The 26,367-nt window shown below is 44.3% G+C and overlaps 1 protein-coding gene across 2 annotated transcripts in view; it reads right to left on the bottom strand.

The window, feature by feature from the left end:
- Positions 1-26,367, bottom strand: part of LOC140119857 (uncharacterized) — a 63,975-nt gene that overhangs the window by 11,217 nt on the left and 26,391 nt on the right. The window contains exons 3-5 of one of the 2 annotated variants that reach the window (XM_072139284.1): positions 18,455-18,824; positions 18,075-18,341; positions 14,710-15,666 (exon numbers count right to left, since the gene is read on the bottom strand). In XM_072139284.1, the coding sequence (XP_071995385.1) occupies positions 14,710-15,666; positions 18,075-18,341; positions 18,455-18,539 (1,309 nt within the window). In that variant the 5' untranslated portion in view covers positions 18,540-18,824. Of the gene's footprint in view, positions 1-12,719; positions 15,667-18,074; positions 18,342-18,454; positions 18,825-26,367 lie in introns of those variants that run through there. The other variant, XM_072139283.1, reaches the window with a different exon arrangement.

The following is a 26,367-nucleotide window of genomic DNA, read 5'->3' as shown; positions in this document are numbered from 1 at the left end:
CACCGTGTCTTTGTGCAACACAGAAAAGGTGAAGGAATGGACACTATGTGCCTGGTTCCTACTGTGAAACATGGAGAAACGATGGTGTGTGTGTGGGGGGGGGGGGGCTGCTTTGCTGGTGACACTGTTGGGGATTTATACTGGAGCAGCGGTTACCACAGCATCTTGCAGCGGCATGCTATTCCATCTGGCTTGTGCTTAGTTAGACCAGAGGTCTCACCATCTGGCTTGTGCTTGGTTAGAATTAACGCCTCACCAAGCATCAGATGCATTATCAGGCGCCATCACTCCCCAAGATAAGTGAAATTGGCAATTATCCCCTATAATGCCTTTAGGCTGAGCGGTCCAGCTCCGAACGTGCGGGTGCTGGAGGAGCAAAAGCCACTGCTCCCTTTGTGGCTGCAGGGCATCATCGTCGTCGTGCTGCTCTTCCTGGCTCTGGAGCCCATGGAGCTGCGGGTGGTGCAGCGCTGCGGCTCCAAACGGGAGAGCAGGTATGTGGCCAAGATCCAGCCAGTTCACTGCCAGGGCAACATCTTGCTGTGCAAGATCACGCCCTGTGCTCCCGCCATCATGCTGTGGTTCACCCGCATCTTCATGGTCTTCACCTTCCCTCTGGCCGACCCGGTTAGATGGCTGCTGTCTACAACTGGGAGAAGCTGCTGGAGATGCTCAAGGTATTTATGCCCGAAGATTGTGGTATTGTGGTTCTCCAATTCTTTATCATACAGGACTTGTCTAGCTGCTGCTTCCTTAGGCCACATTCTCACCCTTCAATATTCTGTTATACATTAGGGCACATTTACTAAGGGTCCGTCCAGGAATAAGAAGGTGAACTCTGGCAGACCTCAGCGGGGAAGCGAAATTGGACTCACAATCTTAGTGAATCGCATCAGTTCCAAATCCTTGCCGGACATTCCAGATCGGCGGCGTCAACGGGACGGGTAAGTAAATGTGCCCCATTCTGATATTACTAAAAGTGATTAGAAAATGTTCTGTATTTTTGCATTCCGTTACTGAGTTTAGAAACAAGTCAAGCAGAAATGGGAGGGGCTTTGTGAGTTCACATAGATCTTTCTGCTGAAATACCAGTTTTGTATGTAAACAACGCAAAACACATGGTGCCCATTACCAATTGTATGCGTTTCATCTGAAATGCAAATGTGATAAGACCAAGGCCCTCCCCATTCCACTAGACTTGAGTATGTGTTAGAACAAGTATGATGTGTGAAGTGAGACCCTTCTTCTTCACTTATAAAGGCAGTGTTACTCAAAAAAGCCCAGTGCCTCTCTGCTCCGGTTGGGCCAAGGGCTGTCCGTTCACAGCTGCAGCCTTGCGCCCGATGTAAGGTCTTCTTTTTATTTCCATAATTTGTTTTACGTTTACATTGTTTTTTTCAGATGTGAGGTTTCAAATTTTAGTAGCAATTTCTCAGATTTTCAAGAGATTTAAAAAATGCTAAATTTTTGGAAGTGCCCTGTAAAGGCTTCTGTACTATATACCCCCACAAGTAACACTATTTTATGAACCTAACATCTCAAACTATTCAAATCAAAATTTGAGAAGTCTTTTAACCCTTTAATTTTTTCTCCAGAAGCAAACAAAAATGGGATTGGAAATTTTGAAATTTCAATTTTTGAAGAAGATTATTCTCATTTAGCCCTAAAATGGACACATTCAGAAGGAATTTGAGGTAAATATACAACCCAAAATTTTTGCCTTTTTCTTCCGAGTACGGCAATACCAGACATGTGGATGTCAACTGCTGTTTCGTTGCACAGCGATGTCCGGGACAGAGTTAGTGCTTTAGTGCTATTGGGTTTTTGTCAGGCCAAGTTGGCTGCTAATGTTTTGTGGTGCCACAGTGTCCTTGAAGAGCCCCTGAAGTAACAGTACAATAGAAAGCCCCCAAAGAGGTCACCATTTTGGAAACTAGACCCCTTTAAAGAATTTATCTGGGTTGGTGGTGAGCATTTTAACCCCCAACATGTGATTATAGTGCCTCCTGCATTGTGCCCACCCCATGGCACTTTAGACAAACAACCCAAAAACCATTCTGTGGGTTTTCCAGAGTACGGCAATACCCCACATGTGCCAATAATTGAGAGGCTGGGCACACAGCAGGACTGAGAAGGGAAGGAGCCGAATTTTCCTTTTGCAGCTCCTTTTTCACTAGACTGGTGTTGGTGTGCCCCTGAGGTACCAGTGCAATAGAAACCCCCAAGTAGTGACCCTGTTGTAGGGCACCCCTCAAAGAATTGATCTAGGGTTGTATGTGCATTTTAACCCCTGAGATGCACGCCCAAATGTAATACAAAGTAAATAGAGCACTGTACTAATTGAATTGTTTTCTCAAATGTGCCATTTTAGTGACAACTGAAATCAGCCCATGAACTCATGCCACTGATAAACACCCCAAAAATTATTCTGCGGGTTATTACGAGTATTGAAATACTCCATGTATGGCAATAGGCTTCAAGATGGAGACATGACAGGGTTCGGAAGAGAATGACATCTGGAGCACAGACATTTACATTTTTTTGGGGCATCATGAAACATTTGTAGATGCCCTTAGGGATCAGTACAGTAGGAACCCCTGAGATCTGACCCTATTTGAAAACTACACCCCTCCATGAATAAATCTAGGGGTGTAGTTTCCTGTTCTTAGCTGAAAGGAGTGGCACCCGGTGTGGTCTTCTGCCACGTTCAAAGGCATCAAATCACCTTTCTTCCCCATACTGATGCTCGGTTTGAACTGCAGGAGATTGTCTTGACCATGTCTACATGCCGCCATGTGATTGGCTGATTAGAAATTAAGTGTTAACGAGCAGTTGGACAGGTGTACCTAATAAAGTGGCCGGTGAGTGTATATATATATATATATATATATAGCTACATACATAGTCATATATACATTCCACATCTTTACTGTATACAGAGACATATATACACCCCACACCTATACTGTATACAGAGACAGATATATACAGCTACATACATAGTCATATATACATCCCACACCTATACTGTATACAGAGACATTATATATACAGCTACATACATAGTCATATATATACCCCACACCTATACTGTATACAGAGACATATATATATACAGCTACATACATAGTCATATATACACCCCACACCTATACTGTATACAGAGACATATATATACAGCTACATACATAGTCATATATACACCCCACACCTATACTGTATACAGAGACATATATATATACAGCTACATACATAGTCATATATACATCCCACACCTATACTGTATACAGAGACATATATATACAGCTACATACATAGTCATATATACATCCCACACCTATACTGTATACAGAGACATATATACAGCTACATACATAGTCATATATACACCCCACACCTATACTGTATACAGAGACATATATATACACCCCACACCTATACTGTATACAGAGACATATATATACAGCTACATACATAGTCATATATATACCCCACACCTATACTGTATACAGAGACATATATATACAGCTACATACATAGTCATATATACACCCCACACCTATACTGTATACAGAGACATATATATACAGCTACATACATAGTCATATATACACCCCACACCTATACTGTATACAGAGACATATATACAGCTACATACATAGTCATATATACACCCCACACCTATACTGTATACAGAGACATATATACAGTTACATACATAGTTATATATACACCCCACACCTATACTGTATACAGAGACATATATACAGTTACATACATAGTCATATATACACCCCACACCTATACTGTATACAGGGACATATATATACAGCTACATACATAGTCATATATACACCCCACATCTATACTGTATACAGAGACATATATATACAGCTACATACATAGTCATATATACACCCCACACCTATACTGTATACAGAGACATATATATATACAGCTACATGCATAGTCATATATACACCCCACACCTATACTGTATACAGAGACCTATATACACCCCACACCTATACTGTATACAGAGACATATATATACTGCTACATACATAGTCATATATACACCTCACACCTATACTGTATACAGAGACATATATATATACAGCTACATACATAGTCATATATACATCCCACACCTAAACTGTATACAGAGACATATATACACCCCACACCTATACTGTATACAGAGACATATATATACTGCTACATACATAGTCATATATACACCCCACACCTATACTGTATACAGAGACATATATATATAGCTACATACATAGTCATATATACACCCAACACCTATACTGTATACAGAGACATATATATACACCCCACACCTATACTGTATACAGAGACATATATATATAGCTACATACATAGTCATATATACACCCCACACCTATACTGTATACAGAGACATATATATACAGCTACATACATAGTCATATATACATCCCACACCTATACTGTATACAGAGACATATATATACAGCTACATACATAGTCATATATACACCCCACACCTATACTGTATACAGAGACATATATATATATATATATATATATATATATACAGCTACATACATAGTCATATATACACCCCACACCTATACTGTATACAGACACATATATATACAGCTACATACATAGTCATATATACATCCCACACCTATACTGTATACAGAGACATATATATACAGCTACATACATAGACATATATACACCCCACACCTGTACTGTATACAGAGACATATATACAGCTACATACATAGTCATATATACACCCCACACCTATACTGTATACAGAGACATATATACAGTTACATACATAGTTATATATACACCCCACACCTATACTGTATACAGAGACATATATATATACAGCTACATACATAGTCATATATACACCCCACACCTATACTGTATACAGGGACATATATATATACAGCTACATACGTAGTCATATATACATCCCACATCTATACTGTATACAGAGACATATATATACAGCTACATACATAGTCATATATACACCCCACACCTATACTGTATACAGAGACATATATATATACAGCTACATGCATAGTCATATATACATCCCACACCTAAACTGTATACAGAGACATATATACACCCCACACCTATACTGTATACAGAGACATATATATACTGCTACATACATAGTCATATATACACCCCACACCTATACTGTATACAGAGACATATATATATAGCTACATACATAGTCATATATACACCCAACACCTATACTGTATACAGAGACATATATATACACCCCACACCTATACTGTATACAGAGACATATATATATAGCTACATACATAGTCATATATACACCCCACACCTATACTGTATACAGAGACACATATATACAGCTACATACATAGTCATATATACACCCCACACCTATACAGTATACAGAGACTTATATATACAGCTACATACATAGTCATATATACACCCCACACCTATACTATATACAGAGACATATATATACAGCTACATACATAGTCATATATACACCCCACACCTAAACTGTATACAGAGACATATATATACAGCTACATACATAGTCATATATACACCCCACACCTATACTGTATACAGAGACATATATATACAGCTACATACATAGTCATATATACACCCCACACCTATACTGTATACAGAGACATATATATACAGCTACATACATAGTCATATATACACCCCACACCTAAACTGTATACAGAGACATATATATACAGCTACATACATAGTCATATATACACCCCACACCTAAACTGTATACAGAGACATATATATACAGCTACATACATAGTCATATATACACCCCACACCTATACTGTATACAGAGACATATATATAGCTACATACATAGTCATATATACACCCCACACCTACACTGTATACAGAGATATATATATACAGCTACATACATAGTCATATATACACCCCACACCTATACTGTATACAGAGACATATATACAGCTACATACATAGCCATATATACATCCCACACCTATACTGTATACAGAGACATATATACAGCTACATACATAGCCATATATACATCCCACACCTATACTGTATACAGAGACATATATATAGCTACATACATAGTCATATATACACCCCACACCTACACTGTATACAGAGATATATATATACAGCTACATACATAGTCATATATACACCCCACACCTATACTGTATACAGAGACATATATACAGCTACATACATAGCCATATATACATCCCACACCTATACTGTATACAGAGACATATATACAGCTACATACATAGCCATATATACATCCCACACCTATACTGTATACAGAGACATATATATATACAGCTACATACATAGTCATATATACACCCCACACCTATACTGTATACAGAGACATATATATACAGCTACATACATAGTCATATATACACCTCTCACTTATACTGTATACAGAGACCTATATATACAGCTACATACATAGTCATATATACACCCCACACCTATACTGTATACAGAGACATATATATATACAGCTACATACATAGTCATATATACACCCCACACCTATACTGTATATACAGACACATATATATACAGCTACATACATAGTCATATATACACCCCACACCTATACTGTATACAGAGACATATATATATATATATACAGCTACATACATAGTCATATATATACATCCCACACCTATACTGTATACAGAGACATATATATACAGCTACATAAATAGTCATATATACACCCCACACCTATACTGTATACAGAGACATATATATACAGCTACATACATAGTCCTATATACAACCCACACCTATACTGTATACAGACATATATATACAGCTACATACATAGTCATATATACATCCCACACCTATACTGTATACAGAGACATATATATATATATACAGCTACATACATAGTCATATATACACCCCACACCTATACTGTATACAGACATATATATATACAGCTACATACATAGTCATATATACACCCCACACCTATACTGTATACAGAGACATATATATACAGCTACATACATAGTCATATATACACCCCACACCTATACTGTATACAGACATATATATATACAGCTACATACATAGTCATATATACACCCCACACCTATACTGTATACAGAGACATATATATACAGCTACATACATAGTCATATATACACCCCACACCTATACTGTATACAGGGATATATAGATATATATGTATATATATATATATATATACATGTCTCTCCCTTATCCCGGGTGCAGGTAGAACATGTGGTGGCTACAGACGCTTCTACATGTAAGAGAAATAGTGAATAATAAGAGGAGATGAGAGAAGCGGAAGTTGTTATACACCGGAAGCTGCGGGAGACGTTACCTCTCTGGGAATAATCTCCTGGGGCCGGGATCTTATACTCAGGAGGAACAGCCGCTGCCGCTGCGTCCAACCGCAACTTCCTCTGTGGGCGGAGATACAGGGCGGAGCTACACGGGGGCGGGAGATGTATAAGGCGGAGCTACACGCGGGCGGGAGATGTATAAGGCGGAGCTACACGCGGGCGGGAGATATACAGTGGAGAGTTACGGAGCGAGGACAGGAAAAGGGGCGGGGCTTAATAAACAGATTTGTAAGTGGATTCCCCTGATAGGAAGTCCGAGCACTGCCACTCCTATACATGCTGCATAAGCTCCGCCCATAAACAAAGGTCACATGACCTCCAGGTAGCATGTGACCAGCGACATCACATAGACGTATGGTAAGTACATTGTGAAGTCTTTCAGCTGAGCAGGAGGCCCCGCCCTTCAGTGACATCACACTTACAGGGTCACATGACTAGTGGATAGTGAGCAGGAGGCCCCGCCCCTCAGTGACGTCGCGCCCTGCTCACGTGTGCTGTGACAGTGATGCTGAGGTAGAGGCTGCCGGGGTGTAGGACACAGATAACAAGTAATGCAGGAATGTTACCTACCTGAGGGGCGGAGTCTGAGTGTGACGTCACTGTGTAAGTGTCTATGTGTATGTTCTCAGTGTCCGGCTACGTTCTCACTCAGCGTTTGACTGACCGCAGGCGCCTCAGTCTGAACACGTACGTAACTGGGCCAGGCCCCTCCTGCCCCTACAGTCTCCAGACCAGTTCCCTGCGCTGCCCTGAGGAGACCCAACCAGGGGGAAGCATCGTACAGCGCTGTGTACAGCCGGGGGTCTGCTCCTCCTGGAATACATGGGCTGCATCATGTCATTAGGCTTCCTGGAGGTCAGGCTTCATGTCCAGGGAACTGCCATACAAGGAGCTACAAGAGGCGTGGCTTTCCTCATCCCATCCTGGAAAACTTTTCATATTTTCCCAGAATCCCCCAAGTGGAGCGTCCATGGCTATAAGTGTCCACCCCCCTACACAGCGGCCGTAATCGGCAAAGTCACCGCAAGGAGAACTCCTATTCCCGACCATGGAAAAGGACAAAATCCTCATATTATTAGATGTGTAGAGTGCACTGAACCTACTATGTAATAATATATGTTATATACAGATGGTCCCCTACTTACACACTTGACTTACAGACAACCTCTAGTTACAAACGGACCTCTGGATTTTGGTAATTTATTGTGCTTTAGTCCTAGGCTACAATAATCAGCTCTATCAGTTATCACCGGCGTCTGCAATTAAGATTTATTGTTAATCCTGATTCTTATGACAACCCAACATTTTTAAAATCCAATTGTCACAGAGAACAAAAAAGTTCTGGCTGGGATTACAATGATAAAATATACAGTTCCGACTTACATACAAATTCAACTTAAGAGCAAACCTACAGACCCTATCTTGTATGTAAGCCGGGGGCTGCCTGTATACCCGTGTATAAGCCGAAGCACCAAAATTTACCGCAAAAAAACTTGGAAAAACTTATTGGGCCACATTTACTGAGGGCGCGTTCACACGTTCCGCTAGCGCCGCGTTCATAACGCGACGCTAGCGCACAGGGGGCGGAGTTTGGGGCGATCGCATATGCGTTTCCAGAAAAACGCATGCGATCGTCCCGAGCCCCGCCTACTGTGCGCTAGCGTCGCGTTACGAACGCGACGATAGCGGAACGTGTGAACGCGCCCTAGGGGTCGGGCGCCAGTATTCTGTCAGACTTTGCACGTTCTTTTCAGTGTAAACTGCTGGTACAGATATTTAAAGGGAACCTGTCACCAGGAGACCCATTTTTAGCCCTCCCCCAGTCCCCACAGAGCATAGCGCATACACTGCCAAAGTGTTTTTGTATTAAAAAATTGGTTTTACAGAAAAAAAGATATGTTCTATTGCACCTTTCATTAGCATCTGCTGTGTGACTAGGCAGTTGCCTTTTGGGAGGAGCTGGAAAGGAGCAGTTCCCCCCCCCCCCCCTTGGGAAACATGTGACCTTTTCAAATATATTAATAACTCCCCACACTCGGGATTGGCTGTAGAGGAGCAGGGGACGTTGCTAAGCCAAGTGATGGGTGTTTTCATATATTTGAAAAGGTCACATGGAGGAGCTGTTTCCCAAGGGTGAGGGGGGGGGGGGCGCTCCTTTCCAGCCCCTCCCTTTTGGCAACTGCCTAGTCACACAGCAAGGTACAATATAACAGATCTTTTTTTCTGTAAATCCAATTTTTAATACAAAAACACTTTGGCAGTGCATGTACGCTGCTCTGTGGGGACTGGGGGAGTGCTAAAAATGGGTCTCCTGGTGACAGGTTCCCTTTAAGAAGTGTCTGCGCCACAATTCTGCTGCACGCTGCACTGTTCTACATGCAACACACATTTCTGCACTGTAGGGGGCTTTCCCGTGCTTTGTCGGACCATGCGCCACATTTATCATGCAAAGTCCGACAGAATTTTGTTTCATGTTAAAGGTGCACCAAAAAAAATGGTGCACTGTCGGGACAGTGAAGGGGACGCCAGAAACCCTAAATTTCCCAGGGACACCTGGAGCAGAATTATGTATTTCAGTTTTTTTTGCTCAGAATGACGGTTACACTTTAAGCTATTACATGAAAATTCTATTATGGAAGCAAAGAAGCACAATCTAACCGAGTACCAACAGAAAGCTATCGCTCAATTGAAAGCCGATCCGAACATCTGTATACGCCTTTCGGACAAGAGAGGTTCGGTCATCATTATGGACATAGGACTCTATCAGAGAGAAGTGGAGAATACGCTTAAAGGGAACCTACCACCACGATTCTACCTATAAAGGTAGAAGGGGTGGTAGGTGGATGAATGCGACGTGAGGAGAGACCTTTTTTGGGCTAATCCTCACGTCCCGCTATCTTTTAGAAAACTTTAATCCTGGCTACTGGGGCGTGGAGTAGCTGGACATGAGGCTACAAGTTGCGGCTACTCCACGCCCCTGTAGCCTCTTTTCTACGCCTACCATTTAATCTTCGGTGCGCAGCTCAATGTCCGAGTCCCCGGCGTTCTGCACATGCGCAGAACGCAGGCTTTCAGCTCCGGGGCCAGAGACACTGCGCATGCGCAGAATGCAGCAGATGCCGGTGACTAGGACGAGGCTCCTCGTTGCTGCGCGCCGAAGATTAAATGGTAGGCGGAGAAACGAGGCTACCGGGGCGTGGAGTAGCCGCGACTTGTAGCCTCATATCCGGCTACTCCACGTCCCAGTAGCAGCTTAAAAAAAATTACATATCCCAGGATTAAAGTTTTCTAAAAGATAGCCGGGACGTGAGGATTATCCCAAAAAAGGGCTATCCTCACGTCCTATTCATCCACCTACCACCCCATCTACCTTTATAGGTAGAATCGTGGTGGTAGGTTCCCTTTAACAATACAGAGGTGTACCAGAGACTTCCCTCAGATCCCACCAGTGTCATTACTAATTACCCTAAATCAGTGATGGCAAACCTTTTAGAGACCGAGTGCCCAAACTTCAACAAAGACCCGCTTATTTATCGCAAAGTGCCAACACAGAAATGTAATTTGTGATTTATACTCCCTTCTCTGTCACAGTTTTCATTGATACCAGCACCTGAGGACACCAATAAAGCAGAAAAAAGTCCCAGGTAGAGCTGTCACTTTAAAATATATAAAATAGCTCTGTGCACAGCAAGTCCTGGGCTGTCTGGGACTGCAGGAAGATACCTGGAGTCATCTCTGGTGATGGCCTGAGTGCCCACAGAAAGGGCTCTGAGTGCCACCTCTGGCACCAGTGCCATAGGTTAGCCATCACTGCCCTAAATCATTACTGAATGAAGGGGTCTATTTGGGTGTATTAGATAAAAAAAAAAAACAGCAGAATTTTTATTACCAACTGACCCTGTTACACCCTCTTTCTATGCCCCACCTAAATCACATAAGTCCGTGTTTCCTCCCCCACTAAGACTCATTAGGGCACAATTACTTACCCGTCTGGAGGAGCTCCCCGAAAGCGCATTTTCAGACAATTCTGACAATTCTGCTCACTTCCCGCTCAGGTCTGATGGAGTTCACCTTCTTCTTTCTGGTGCACGTAAGTGCTTGATCTTGCGACACAATTTGAAAGTTAAATTGGAAAGTTAAGTCCAAATCAGTCGAACCGTCCATAAGCACGCCACCCAATCTGTGTCGCATGGAAGCCAGCGCAGCTGCACCAAAATCCAATCGAGTGAGCCACAATCCCATGTTAAATACCTGTGACCGCCGAAAATGTTGGAAAAACCAACCACAATGCATCCATGGACCCTCGGTAAATAAGCCCCACTGGGGCGCCGAATTGCCCCAGGTTTTTGGCGCACGCGATCGGAGTGTGTCACATCAGCGCCGGCTTGCATGCGATGAAAACCAGGGGGGGTGTGGCCGCCAGAAAACCAGACGGATTCGGAAAAATCGCACTTACATGCACCAGGAAGAGGATTGTGAACTATGGCAGACCTCGGCGCAGCAGTGACACCTAGTGTATATCGAGCACAGGACCTTAGTGAATCCCGGCAAGTTCCGAATCCTTGTCGCAGAATGCGCTGCTGGATCGCGACAGGACCGGGTAAGTAAATCTGCCCCATTGTGTCTACTGTGGGTTCCCTTAATGAAAGGGAAGGATGTCACAACTGTACAGTTTAATTTAGCCTACTCAAACTTGCGCTCACCTTTCACTCAGGACACAAATTGAGCATAAATCACACATCATACATCTCAAGCACCAGCACCAGACCCGCTGCCACCACTTATTGCATTTATACTGGGACCAATAAGTATCCCACTCTACATCCTCTCTTGCTTCTCAAGCAGTCAGCTTGTTACACTACTAGACATGCACACTCAGCACTCCAGCAGTCACCTTGTTACACTACTAGACATGCACACTCAGCTCCAAGCAGTCACCTTGTTACACCACTAGACATGCACACTCAGCTCCAAGCAGTCACCTTGTTACACCACTAGACATGCACACTCAGCACTCTAGCAGTCACCTTGTTACACCACTAGGCATGCACTCTCAGCTCTCAGCTAAAGTAAATCCTGATTCCCTGGAGATGGGAGAAATATGGAACACACTCGGCTCGTCTTAGCCGCCCCCATAGAGTGAACACCATTTCCTGTATCTCATATTGTTGTATAAGATCTCTGATCTTAATAATTGCCCTATAGTTAAACAAATGTTACACATTCAAGATTAATATTTCCTTGACACTAGTGGCATCCTTTTAGACTTTGTTTATTATACAGGGAAGCTGAAAAAATATTCCAAATGTGGGAGAATTCTCATTGGAGAGATGGTGCCGGCATCTTCCTTGGTCCAAATTGTAAGACTCCGGAGATGTTGAAAGTCTTAGTTTCTTGCCTTCTTTGAGCAGTATTTACAGTGGTTGAGTTGTTGGGCTGAGTGAATTCATCACACCAAGTTCCTCTGCAGCCCGGCTCTTCACCAGCAACAGTCTGTTACTGACAGAACTCTGATCCTATTAGTTCCCGGTAGCACTTAAAAGATCCTGGGGTTCATAAGGGTCGCAGTGTGCACTTTCGCCGGACTGTTCACCTTTTTCGGGGCTAAAACAGCTTGCACAGGTATGTAATAAATGTGTGTGCTGGGATTGTGGTGCACGCGATCCATTATTGGCGCAGTTGCACTGGCTTCCATGTGACAAATTAGGGGGCGTGTCGTAGGTTGGTCCGACTGATTCAGACTTAGCGCAGGATTTAACTTTCAAATTGTGTCGAAAGCCCAAGCACTTAGATGCACCACTAAAAAGATGGCGAACTCTGTTGGACCTGAGCAGGGAAGCGACACATTCACAATATCGGGTGCACAATCTTAGTAAATCTTACACAGTGCACAATAGTCGGACGATGCACTTTCTGTGTACAACGGTGACGGGGTAAGTTAATGAGCTCCCCTGTGTTCTGTTTGCCCCTTGCCAGTGAAAGGTCTGCTTTATCTGCTATACTGTCTGTGTGAATACTGTGTATACTTCTGGTTATCCGATGTTGGCTCTCATTTTGTGACTATTCCATTGTGGCTGCAATTTTGTGTCTTATATGTCATCTCTGTTGTGACCTGGATCTCTGGTCATTCTTTTGTTTTAATTGTCCTATTTCCCAGAGGCAGGGCGTATGGAGAGGGTGGAGCTTACGACTCACTGTCCTGTCTTGTCTGTCCTCCATTAATCTGACTCCCCCCATTATAGGCAAGCGGCACAATAGGCACATCATTCTGTTTGTCATAAGCGATTCCCCGTTTTAAAACAATCTGGTAAAAATCATTATGAAAACAGAATTACAGTAAAATATTCACATTTATTGGTGCACACAGAGCTCTGGTTACGCCGCCTTCTGACCGGCATCTCAGAGGAATATTTATACTTCCAGGCAGATGTCCCACCAATCATTATAGTACATTTTATCTGTTTATTGTGAGTTCAGGTCACTCTTTTCACAAGACGTCGCTGCTGATTTTGGAGAAAAAAAACACTGAAAGGACGAGGGAGACTAAGTGACAATTCCTAGATGGGAGCCAGCAGCGAGAGGAAGCCACTAAGCTCTGACCCTTCCAGGACTTTCTATCAAGGATGATTAAGGATCAAGATGCTGACAATAAAAATTTAAGAAAGCATTAATCATGTGATCATTCGTACATACAGGCCCACATTTACTAGGGTCCGTGAGTCAGTTTTCTGTAGGACTTTGCATGTTCTTTCATGTACAAACTGCTTGCACATGTATTTAAGAAGTATCTGCACCCCTTATGTGACGCGGCTGCACTATTCTTCACGCAACACAAATTTCTGCAACGTAATGGGTGTTCTGCTGCTCTGTCGGACGTGCGCCACTTTTAACATACAAAGTGTGTCGCACAACTCATGTTAAAAGTGCACAAAAAAAAGGGGGTGCACTCTGACAGAGCTGTGCAGGGTGCACCAGATCCATGAAGAACGAGCGCCAGAATTCAGGGACACTGCACATAGTACAGACTGCACTGTTCTAAGTAAATGTGCCCCACAGTATATCTTGGCCAATTATCTAGAACAAGTCTTTATAATAACATTGTTCACGATGCTCAACCTGATTGCCCACCCACATATCAAACCTTTTAACTAATATACATGTCACAGAAATCAGTCGAAGCAGTCCAAAGAAAATAAATCCAATAAAAGAAATCTAAACTTGTCACATTTTTTTCACTATGAACATTAACATGGCTTCTTCCCTGCGTGACTTCTCTGGTGCTTAACAAGATTTGATTTTTTAGTAAAACATTTCCCACATTCAGTACATGAAAATGGCTTCTCCCCTGTGTGAATTCTCTGGTGTTTAACAAGTTCTGATTTTTGAGTGAAACATTTTCCACATTCAGCGCATGTAAATGGATTCTCCCCTGTGTGAATTCTCTGGTGTTTAAAAAGACTTGATGTTTGAGTGAAACATTTCCCACATTGAATACATGAGAACGGCTTCTCTCCTGTGTGAATTCTCTGGTGTTTAACAAGACCTGATTTTTGAGTAAAACATTTCCCACATTCCGTACATGTAAATGGCTTCTCCCCTGTGTGAATTCTCTGGTGTTCAACAAGAAATGATTTTTTAGTAAAACATTTCCCACATTCAGTACATGTAAATGGCTTCTCCCCTGTGTGAATTCTCTGGTGTTTAATAAGATCTGATTTTTGAGTGAAACATTTCCCACATTCAGTACATGTAAATGGCTTCTCCCCTGTGTGAATTCTCTGGTGTTTAACAAGATTTGGTTTTTGAGTGAAACATTTCCCACATTCAATACATGTAAATGGCTTCTCCCCTGTGTGAATTCTCTGGTGTTTAACAAGATTTGACTTTCTAGTAAAACATTTCCCACATTTAGTACATGAGAATGGCTTCTTCCCTGTGTGTATTTTCACATGTTGATCAAGACTTGACTTCTGGGTAATTATTTTCTCACATTTTAAACATGAAAAAGACTTTTCTTCTCGATGACTTTGAAGATGAATGAGAAGATTTGATTCCTGACTAAGAGACTTCACACATATCGGATATGAAAACTGCCTCTTATCTCCATGATTTCCCTCCTCTGTGGAAAGATGTGACTGATTATCTTCTACTTCACCACAAGGAGATGAGGGGGGACGTCCATGGGAACCTCTTGTACTTTTGTTCCCTAAAAGTATAGTTAAGAAAACAATATTGAGAGTTTCCTTTTCCCAGTTACAAGCAACAGTAAAGCGGACAGTCAGTAACATACAGTCATCTATGGAAAGTAAACTACCAGCATCATGTATAGTAATTGCTTATAAGTGCTGTATATAAATATATTCATGGGACATTATCCTGTAAGTGACTATAGTTTTAGGGGTGCAGTGTGGAGAAGCTGAAGGCACCTGAGGGAAAGGTGCATTCAGCAGTGATAGGGTACAGCTGGAGGGGTCATTATGTTAGTTGCCTGATGAAGAAGAATCGGCACAACACTTGAATAGCTGCAATACTACGAGAAGTGCTATAAAGGCGACAGTATGGTGTGGACAGAAATAAAATTGAGTAAAAAATGAAGTCATTAGATATCGTATATCATACCATAGAGAAGAATATTTCATGTCATGTGGGAGAGGACTAGGGAATGGATTAGTAATTTTGTTGACTCTGGGTTGAGGATCAGAAGTGAGAGATGTTCTTGAGGTGAAGACGGCAGGTTGTAGTAAGGACCTGGTTATGGGGCTTAAAGGTGAAAAGAGAGGCAAAGACAGCAGGGACGTTTGGGACCAGGGAGAGTGTGGAGTCATTACTAGTGATGGGAAGGTCTGGTAGGAGAGAGGTGTTACATGGAGAAAATGGTATTTGCAAATACTGATGCCGCCTATAAGCCTGAGATCTGGTCTTCATTAGGCAGTCAACCGGCAGCAGGTCAAGAGAGAACCCTCAATACCCATAATAATCTGCAGATGGTCCGATCCTGGCACGTCTAGAGTAATTTGGCTAGAGTGTGTTCAAGGCCAAGGACATATATGAATGGGTCGATAATATTACAGGGTACCTTAAGGTCTGCATAGACTCTGCCATCCCAGAGGAAGGACTCCAGTACTACCCAAACTATAAGCCATGGCTAACCAAGGACCCTAAATACTGGCTGAAGAGATAAAAGAAAGTGTGTAGGAACAGGTACAGAGCTGCAATTAAAATTATTCAATCAGATATAAGAACCAAAATTGTGCAAAGAAGGTTTATGGAAAGAAGAAACTGGAGGCCAAACTGAATATGAATAACATGAAGGACGTCCGGGAGTGTAAGAAGAAAATACTTGGCATGGGGGACAAACAGAGGCGTAGTACAGAATGGGAACTAAGGGTGGACAAACTCTACCTATTCTTCAACTTATTCTCTGAGGGGTACAGTGTCAACCAACAGTGTGTACCGGCTAAGGGCACGCACTCCATTTCCATATCCACCGCCAGAAATATCACCAAAAAGAAAGGGGATGAATGTGTTGGTGGAGGACGTGTGATATCATGTCAGCCAGAAACAGCACAAGGCCTGCGGCCCTCATGGAATCTGCCCCCGGGTCTACGAAGATATTCAAACGAACCAAGCCAGATCCTTTCCAACCCGTTGAACCTAAACATGGATCCAAAAGTAATCAACTGGATTCTCAAACACCTAATTGTACAAATGGGCAATGCACGTTCAACAACCGTGGAGCACCGAAGACACAGACGTCACACAGACCAAATACACCTACAAAAATCCTCTGACGACATGTTTATTGTTGGATGTATAAGGGACGGGAAGGACAAAATCTATAGGGAGGTCAGAAGTTTGCTTAATAGAGTGAGAACAAAAGACTCATCCTAAATGTGGACAAAACCAAACAGATCGTCACTGGTCCGTGAAGAAATAAAAATTCTCCAGACCCATTGATATCAAGGGCCACACCTAAAATACCTGGGCTTAGCCATTGACGTCAAACTTGAATGGATGGCTAACAGCGACACAGTGTGCAAAAAAGCCTCTCTAGTATGTATTTCCTCAGGAAACTCGAATCTTTCCATATCTGCAGTAGGATCCTGAAGATGTTTCATGAGTCCATGATTGCTGGTATTATTTTCTATAGTCGTGTGCTGGAGAGGCGATATCAGTGGAAGGGACAAAATTAAAAGTGGCTAAAATCATTAACACCTTCCCGCCCCAGGATGAACTATATCGTCCTCATGCTGCGAAGGGTGTATGGAGAGAGCTCACTCGCAACGCGTGCTGCCTGCATCTTCCGGACCGAATGCTGCAAATCGGCACTGAACTGCAAGTTCATCGCATCACACTCGCAAATGTGGAACGGGCCAAAGTCCTCAGCACAGATGAGAAAAGTGGGTGCAGGGGCTGGAGGACAGGAAAGGAAGTTGAAGGTTGAAAATAATTGCCTGGGGTCATGAGATAAAGAAGAGGTAAGATTCATGATGTAAATCTGTTTTGCAGAGATGAGTGCAGATTAATGTGATTGTCTATATGTGATGATGAGATGATGGAGGAGGTGACCTCACACCTGCTCTGTCCTCTATAATCAGGAAGGTCTCCTCTTACCTGGTGATGTCAGGGGCTGGTGGTCCTCCATCATGATGTCCTTGTACTGGTCCTTGTGTTCTTCTAAATACTCCCACTCCTCCATGGAGAAATGGACAGGAATCTCAGCTCCATCTACCTGATGATCCAGTGGTATGTTCTCCTCCGGCTCCTCTTTAATATCTCGGAAATCTCCAGGATGGGGACATCTCTCCGGTTCCTCTCTAATATCTCGGGAATCTTCAGGACGGGGACATCTCTCCGGTGGATTTCTCTGACTGGATCCATCTATAGGAAATATACACAGTGACTGATACTTTCTCTATATGTGATGATGAGATGATGGAGGAGGTGACCTCACACCTGCTCTGTCCTCTATAATCAGGAAGGTCTCCTCTTACCTGGTGATGTGAGGGGCTGGTGGTCCTCCATCATGATGTCCTTGTACTGGTCCTTGTGTCCTTCTATATACTCCCACTCCTCCATGGAGAAATAGACAGTGACGTCCTGACACCTTATAGGAACCTGACACCCACAATGACACAGTCATCACCCAGACCCCTCCCTTGTGTTATTGTACAATGTCCCAGCATTCCCGGCAGCGCTCACCTCTCCGCTCAGCAGCTCAGTGATCCTGGAGGTAAGTTCTAGGATCTTCTGCTCATGTATCAGTGAATGAGGTGGAGGCTGGGTGATGGGGCTCTGGGTCCATCCTCCTGACACACGGGGGGTCACACACTCACCAGACGACTTCTTCACTACTGTGTAATCCTGTGTATGGGGAGACACTGATCACTACATAGATCCTAAGAATCCTTCACCTCTCCAGTCATTTCCCGCTGTTATTCCTAGAGATAAGAGCCGTGTCCTGGGAGACTCTCACCTCTCCGGTTATCAAGGAGATCATCTCCAGGGTGAGCTCCAGGATCCTGGCCGCCATCTGCTCTCTGTCCTTCTCCCGGATCCCTGGTGGATCATTGAGGAAAAGGATATTCTTTAGGAGAAACCTCAGGGAGTCCTGTATCTATAGAACCTGAGGAAAAAATTATTAAGATTAAAAGCAAAAGAATGTGTAGAGACAGGAACACACGCTCTGCCCTAATTAGCAGTCATCAGGTTTTCAATCCACATGTTCCAAACCTTATTAAATTTATATTGGCAAAACTTGATATTGTGCGTGGGCTCTGCCATTTTTAGGAGGATCATTACTCCCCATTACGTCATCAGTGAATAATGATCCAAATTTGTATCGCCCTCGGGTATGTCCTGACCAGCAAGCACCATTGATTTATATGCTATATTTATACTCAGCTTTACCGAAGGCATTTAAAGAGGTAACACTATAGTTAAGGTCCAGGTTCGGGGACCCAAAGGCACAAAGTTCAGCATAGACGTGAAATTTGTGGTTTTGTATCATTGCTTAGTAATTCCATTCTGTCCCAGACCTCAGGTTTAAGAGCCACGACCAAATCAATTGTCAACCACGAAAAACGGCGGTTAAAGTAAATCTACCATCAGAATCCATCCTGATAAACTAATAGATAGATATCTGCTGGGGTGGGGGGAGCGGATGTTCCTCATATTTTTTTGATCTGTACATTAATTGTCCCTTTCTAGAGCACAGTGGAAGCCGTATTAGGTAGAGCAATACCCATGGACCCAGCTGCGTATTTACTTTATGTCTTCCCAAATGGGATTACGGAAGCAGAGTGGTAAACTCTTGCTTCATATTTTAACGGCAGCAAGATGCCTCATTGCCACTAAATGCCATCGAGGCTCGGTATAAGGGAAGTGAGAACAATTAAACACTTGATGGCAATTTTGCAAAATAGAGTCAACAAATTTGACTTAGTGTGGGCTCCCAGGGACAAATATTGGTCCACTATGGCCCAAGTGTTAGACCAATTGTCATTGGCGTATCTGCTCCCCTCTTCTACAGTACAAGGAAAAGGTCCACTACCTGCTCCCTCTTTCCTACGTCCTTCCACTTGCTCAGTTCTCAGGCTCTTTTCTATGTTTCATCGTTGAAGGGGACAAACGCATCCTTTCCTCTTAGGAAGGGCATAGAGTCTGTGGTACTCAATACTAGCGCTCTCCTATTCCCCTGGAATATAATGAGACTACAAAAAGCCTTGTTTAATGACGGTTTTCTTGTGAATAAAAATACAGTTGAAAAAAAAATTAATCCAGGCACTATGACTGTGGTTATCCCCTTTTCCTGTTAGTCCTACAGGCAGCACAGGGAAGACCATGAGGCTAGGTTCCCTAGGTACAACCTCATAGACACATGTTAGAAAGCAATGCCCAATCAAAGTGGTAGCCTTGCCTATAAAAGGTGGAGAAAAGGAAGAACCCCTTGTATTTCCTGGTCGTCCTACACAGCAGCACTGGTAGGTCAAGTGACAAGACTAACTAATTGTCTTTGTGCGACACAGAAAAGGTGAAGGAATGGACTCTATCTGCCTGGTTCCTACTGTGAAATATGGAGAAGTGATTGTGTGTGTGAGGGAGACTTTCCATCCGGCTTGTGCTTAGTTGGACCAGAGGTCGCATTAACGCCTCACCAAGCATCAGATGCATTATCAGGCGCCATCACTCCCCAAAATAAGTGGCAAGTGTAATTGACAATTATCCCCTATATTGCGCGTAGGCTGAGCGCTCCAGCTCAGAACATGCGGGTGCTGGAGGAGCAAAAGCCACTGCTCCTTGTGTGGCTGCAGGGCTTCATCATTGTCGTGCTGCTCACCCTGGCTCTGGACCCCATGGAGCTGCGGGTGGTGAAGCACTACAGCTCCAAACGGGAGAGCAGGTATGTGGCCAAGATCCAGCCAACTTCATGCTGTGCTCTCTGCTGCTCAGGAACGTGCTGCGCAAGATTATGCCTCAGGCCCTGTGCTCCCGCCATGGCCTGGCAGCGGGCGCAATCATGCTGTGGCTCACCCTCATCTTCATGGTCCTCACCTTCCCTCTGGCCGACCTGGTGAGCCGGCTGTTGTTTACAACTGGGAGAAGCTGCTGGGATGCTTAAGGTATGTATGTAGGAGGAGACCTAACTAGCTGAAGGAGCTGCTGGGTATTGTGGTTCTCCAATTCTTTATCACACAGGACTTGTCTAGCTGCTGCTTACATAGGCCACATTCACACCTTCAATATTCTGTTATACAGTCTGTTGTTACTAAATAAAAGTGATTAGAAAATGTTCTGTATTTTTGGTATCCGTTATGCATTCCGTTAATAAATTACTGCGTTTAGAAACAAGTCAAGCAGAAATGGGAGGGGCTTTGTGCGTTCACATAGGTCTTTCCGCAGAAACGCATGTTTTGTATGTAAACATATGGTGCTTATTATCAATCGTATGCGTTTCAGCTGAAACGCAAATGTGATAAGACCAAGGCCCTCCCCATTCCACTTGACTAGTATGAAGTGAGACTCTTCTTCTTCACGTATACGGGCAGTTTTACTCAAAAAAGCCCCGTGCCTCTCTGCTCCTGTTGGGCCAAGGACTGTCCGCTCACAGCTGCAGCTTTGCGCCCGATGCTTGGTGTGGCGTTAATGTGACATCTGTTCCAACTAAACGCAGACCGGATGGAATACCGTGCCACTGCAAGATGCATGTAAAGCAATGTTCTGGCTACATGACCTTACACAGCCACAGGTGGAAGGAACCCTGCCAGTGCCTATGACATTGTGCGCACATAGAGGAGAGATTGGACTGTCACATGCACAGCCTGATCCTATACTGTGACAGGGGCCACTATCATCAGTTCCCGGTCACAGCTGCCCTGTATACAACGCTCATACTGAGCGTAGAGGGGGAGAGAGACATCGGGGCACATTTACTAAGGGTCCATGGACCGCAATTCCATTGCGTTTTCCTGAATATTTCCGCTATGCACCAAATTGCCCCGGCTTTTTGGCGCACTCGATCTAATTGTGCTCAGAAATTTTCAGTACAGCGGATAAGTTATTAGTGGTCGACGCGTTTCGGGGAGGATTACCCCTTCTTCAGGTCCTCCCCGAAACGCGTCGTCCACTAATAACTTATCCGCTGTACTGAAAATTTCTGAGCTAGAATACTGTCAAATAAATTGCTGTTTGTATAATATCTTCTAGCTACCTATGGTTTTTCTGTACCCATACTAATACCACGATACACTATATGAAATAGCAGCGCGACTAAACATACTGGTACCCCCACCCGATAAATAGTCTACTGCATCAGGTACCCTCCTGATTACCAGTGGTCTGCAGCAGCTACAGTTGTTTCTCACTCCCCCTACATGGTGCGCGGTGCACAAAAAAAACACATTTCTTGTACAGATCACTCATGACAGTGATCCTATTTGCTGTTATCATAAAATCACTTATCTGTGATCTATATAAAAGAACTGCAGGGAACACATATATATCGTGTTCCATGTTTACCATGTGTTTGGCTGGTTTGAATCAGTTTCTGGAAGTTTAACCAGCTGTGAAGATGTTAATACAGGATTCAAACCACCCAACCGCATGGTAAACCTGCAAAAAACGCACCAAGAACTGTCCACGCGACTGTGAGAGCAACCTTAAAATGACTAGAATTGTCTTAATTGGCTATTTAAGCAGGTAAAACAGTGTTGTAACAGATTCTTGTATAAATAGACGTCTATTAACACTATATATGCCTCGGAGTTATTCATTTGTGTTACTCATATATCATACTCATCGGCTAAAAATACTCCTCAAAAATTATGAGAGGAGTATTATTACCCTTCTGGAAAAATATGATTGTGACCTCTGAGTTGGACCATCAACTTCATTTTTTAACAGGACAATGACCCTAAACGCACCTGCAGGCTGTGTAAGAGCTATTTGACCAAGAAGGAGAGTGATGGGGGGGGGGGGGCTACACCAGATGACACGGCCTCCACAGACACCAGACCTGAACCCAATCCATAGTGTTTGGGGTGACCTGGACCACAGAGTGAAGGCAAAAGGGCCAACAAGTGCTAAGCGTCTCTGGGAACTCCTTCCAGACTGTTGGAAGATCATTTCAGATGACTACCTCTTGAAGCTCATCAAGCGAAAGCCAAGCGTGTGCAGTAATCAAAGCAAAAGGACCTAGAATATAAGTCTTATTTTCAGTTGTTTCACAAACATAATTCTGCTCCAAGTCTCCATGGGAATCATTCCTCCAAGTATTTTGCCTCTCGGCCCTCATTTAGTACCTTTTTCTCCCATAGCAACCATGGCTTCTAACTCTTAAAAAAACTACAATTAGGAAGATGGAGGGGCGGGACCTGCCTCCTGTCATCTTATCACAAGCACCTACTGACCAATGAAACTATATCTAGCTATCTCATATATATCTATGTAAATCCTCTCTCTCTTTCTATGCAAAACTACAGCACATGAGGGGACAGCTTGAAGACTTTGAGAGTCTCTCCTACCATTCGCTGCTGTGGAGTGGGAGGTGATAGGGAGGGGGATTGTGATCGCTCTGTAGCTTCTGTCTGTGTGGATTATTTGTTTATATACAGGTATAGGGAAAGCTGAGGGAGAGATAAGTGCAGTTGTGTCGTTACTACATTAATTAAGGCTTCTGTCAGCACATGACTGAGTGCTGGAGCTGGAGACATGAGGTAATCAGCTGAGAGCAGGGAGAGTGGAGATAGAAGGGTATCTCTCCCTCCATAGCTTCTCAGTGAAGACAGAATGTGCCTAGCAACAGCAATCTAAGGAGTCACTAACAACAGGGGGAAGGCTGCAGAATCCAAGAGGATGGAACAAGATTCTGGTAACTAATCCAAATGCAAAAGGGCTTAAAATTTCCTACCCTACAACATATCAAAAGATTTTTGAAATGACGGTTACACATTTGTTAATTCATAGTTTTGATGCCTTCAGTGTGAATCTACAATTTTTATCGTCATGAAAATACAGAAGACTGAATGAGAAGGTGTGTGCAAACTTTTGATCTGTACAGCATATATATACATATACACAGCTGAATACAAAGTCATATATACATCCTTCACCTATGCTGTTTTTTTTAAAGTTTTTATATATTCATTGTTCCATATTTTTGGCACAATTACAATAAACTGAAATTGAGAACCAAGACAGCAGGCTACAGTGTGTCATGGGTGGTCCCGCGACCCATATCGCGGGTCGCGGGCTCACCCGTGCTGCCAAGCCCCCGCCAGCGCGCCGCCAGCGCGTCTCGCCTGGCCCGGCTCCCGGCTTGCTTCCTTCCGCGGTCCGCGCGCGTCCCCGACTGCTAGGGCGCGCGCGCGGCTCCTTCTCAAGATTTAAAGGGCCAGCGCGCCATTAATTGGCGCTGGCCATATTGCCAAATCTATGTAAGCCTGCCTCTTCCTGCAAGCCCTGCCGGATCTTTGTGCCTCACAGCCTGAGAGAAAGCTTTACTGCGATTAGTCTGCGTTCCTGAGTCTCCTGCGTTCCTGAGTCTCCTGCGTTCCTGTGTCTCCTGCGTTCCTGTGTCTCCTGCGTTCCTGTGTCCCTCCGTGTTCCTGTGTTTCCTGAGCTCCTCTGTGTTTCCGTATACCTGTGTTCCTCCGTGCTGCTGTTCCGTGTTCCCGTACCCCCTGCTTGGACCTCCTGTTGCTGACCTCGGATTGTACCCTGACGTTGCATCTCTGCCGCCTGCCTTGATCCTGAGCCTGGACTTTGACCACGAGATTGTTTGCCGTTCTTGTACCTCTACCTTGGCCGCCACTGCAGACAAGTCACGCCTGAGGAACGACCTGGTGGTACCACGCCGCAGCTTGTCTAACCCGCTTTGCGACGGGCTCTGGTGAAAACCGGGTACCACTTAGACTCCGGTCCCAGGTAGTGGCTGAGTCATCGTCTGCAGTGGTCCAGTGGATCCACAACCCGCAAGCCTGACAGTAAGATCCGGCCCTGGATCCCGCTGAGGTTCCGTCTCCCAGTCGGCCCGATCTTGCTACGATTGTGATGCATCAATCTCGGCAGATTGCCGCACAGCGTGAGCAGCTGGAGCAAGTCACCGCCATGCTGCAACAGTTGCTAACTACTCAGCATCAGCAACAGGTCCCTGAAGCTGTTCCTGCAACCCATGCTACTCCAGCCGTCCTTCCCGCTACCGAACCCAGGTTACGTCTTTCTATGCCTGGCAAGTATGACGGGGATCCCAAGTTATGCAGGGGTTTCATCACCCAGTGTTCTCTACACATAGAGCTCATGCCGTCCCAATTCGTCACGGAGCGTTCCAAGGTGGCATTTATCCTCAGTCTCCTCTCTGGGAAAGCCCTGGCCTGGGCTACTCCGCTTTGGGACAGAGACGACCCAGTCACTGCTACACTTCCGGCATTTCTGACAGAATTCCGGTCTGTTTTTGAAGAACCAGCACGGGCCTCCTCTGCTGAGACTGCATTGTTGAATCTGCATCAGGGCAATTCATCTGTTGGAGAGTACGCTGTGCAGTTCCGTACCCTGGCCTCAGAGCTCTCTTGGAACGACGCGGCCCTGTCCGCAGCTTTCAAAAAGGGGCTCTCCTCCCATGTTAAAGACGCTCTTGCCGCTCGTGATCTGCCGTCCACTCTGAGTGGTCTAATCTCTCTGGCCACCCGGATAGACGTGCGATTTAGAGAGCGTGCCGAAGAGTCTCTCCTCGAGCAGCCTCAAGCTCGTCCAAGACGTCTTCCTCCCCTGGCTCCGGTCTTCCAGAGGCCGCTCCAGTCACCGGTTGTACCGTCTGTTGAAGAGCCTATGGAGGTGGACAGAACCAGACTCTCTTCCCAGGAGCGCAACAGAAGACGACAGGGAGATCTCTGCCTCTATTGTGCCAGTCCTGAGCATTTCATCAGGATGTGTCCTGTCCGTCCCCAACGTTCGGGAAATGCCACCACCTAGGGTTCTTGGGAGAAGCGTCCCTAGGTGTGTGTGAAGCTTCTCCACGTTTGACCATTCCGGTGTTCCTCAGCGTTGGTACGAGCAGCCAGTTCCAAGTGTCTGCCTTCTTGGACTCTGGGTCCGCAGGAAATTTTGTGGATGCTGCACTGGTCTCGCAGCATCACATTCCAGTGGTCCGCCTCGACAAGCCTCTGGTCATCTCTTCGGTCAGTGGTCAGATCCTCTCTGATCCAGTCCGGTACCGCACGGAACCCCTGTGTCTGCAAGTTGGTGCCCTGCATATGGAGAGACTGTCTTTCCACGTACTACCCCGCTCCACTTCCTCCGTCCTATTGGGACTTCCGTGGCTGCAGAGACATGCACCTGTTCTTAACTGGCAGACTGGGGAGGTTCTTCGCTGGGGTTCTGGATGCCAGTCCCGTTGTCTCAGGGCTCTTCG

Source organism: Engystomops pustulosus, chromosome 2 (genome assembly GCF_040894005.1).
Source record: "Engystomops pustulosus chromosome 2, aEngPut4.maternal, whole genome shotgun sequence".
Lineage (NCBI taxonomy): Eukaryota > Metazoa > Chordata > Amphibia > Anura > Leptodactylidae > Engystomops > Engystomops pustulosus.
The sequence above is the reverse complement of the archived record's forward strand: the minus strand, read 5'-3'. Positions and strand labels throughout refer to the sequence as shown.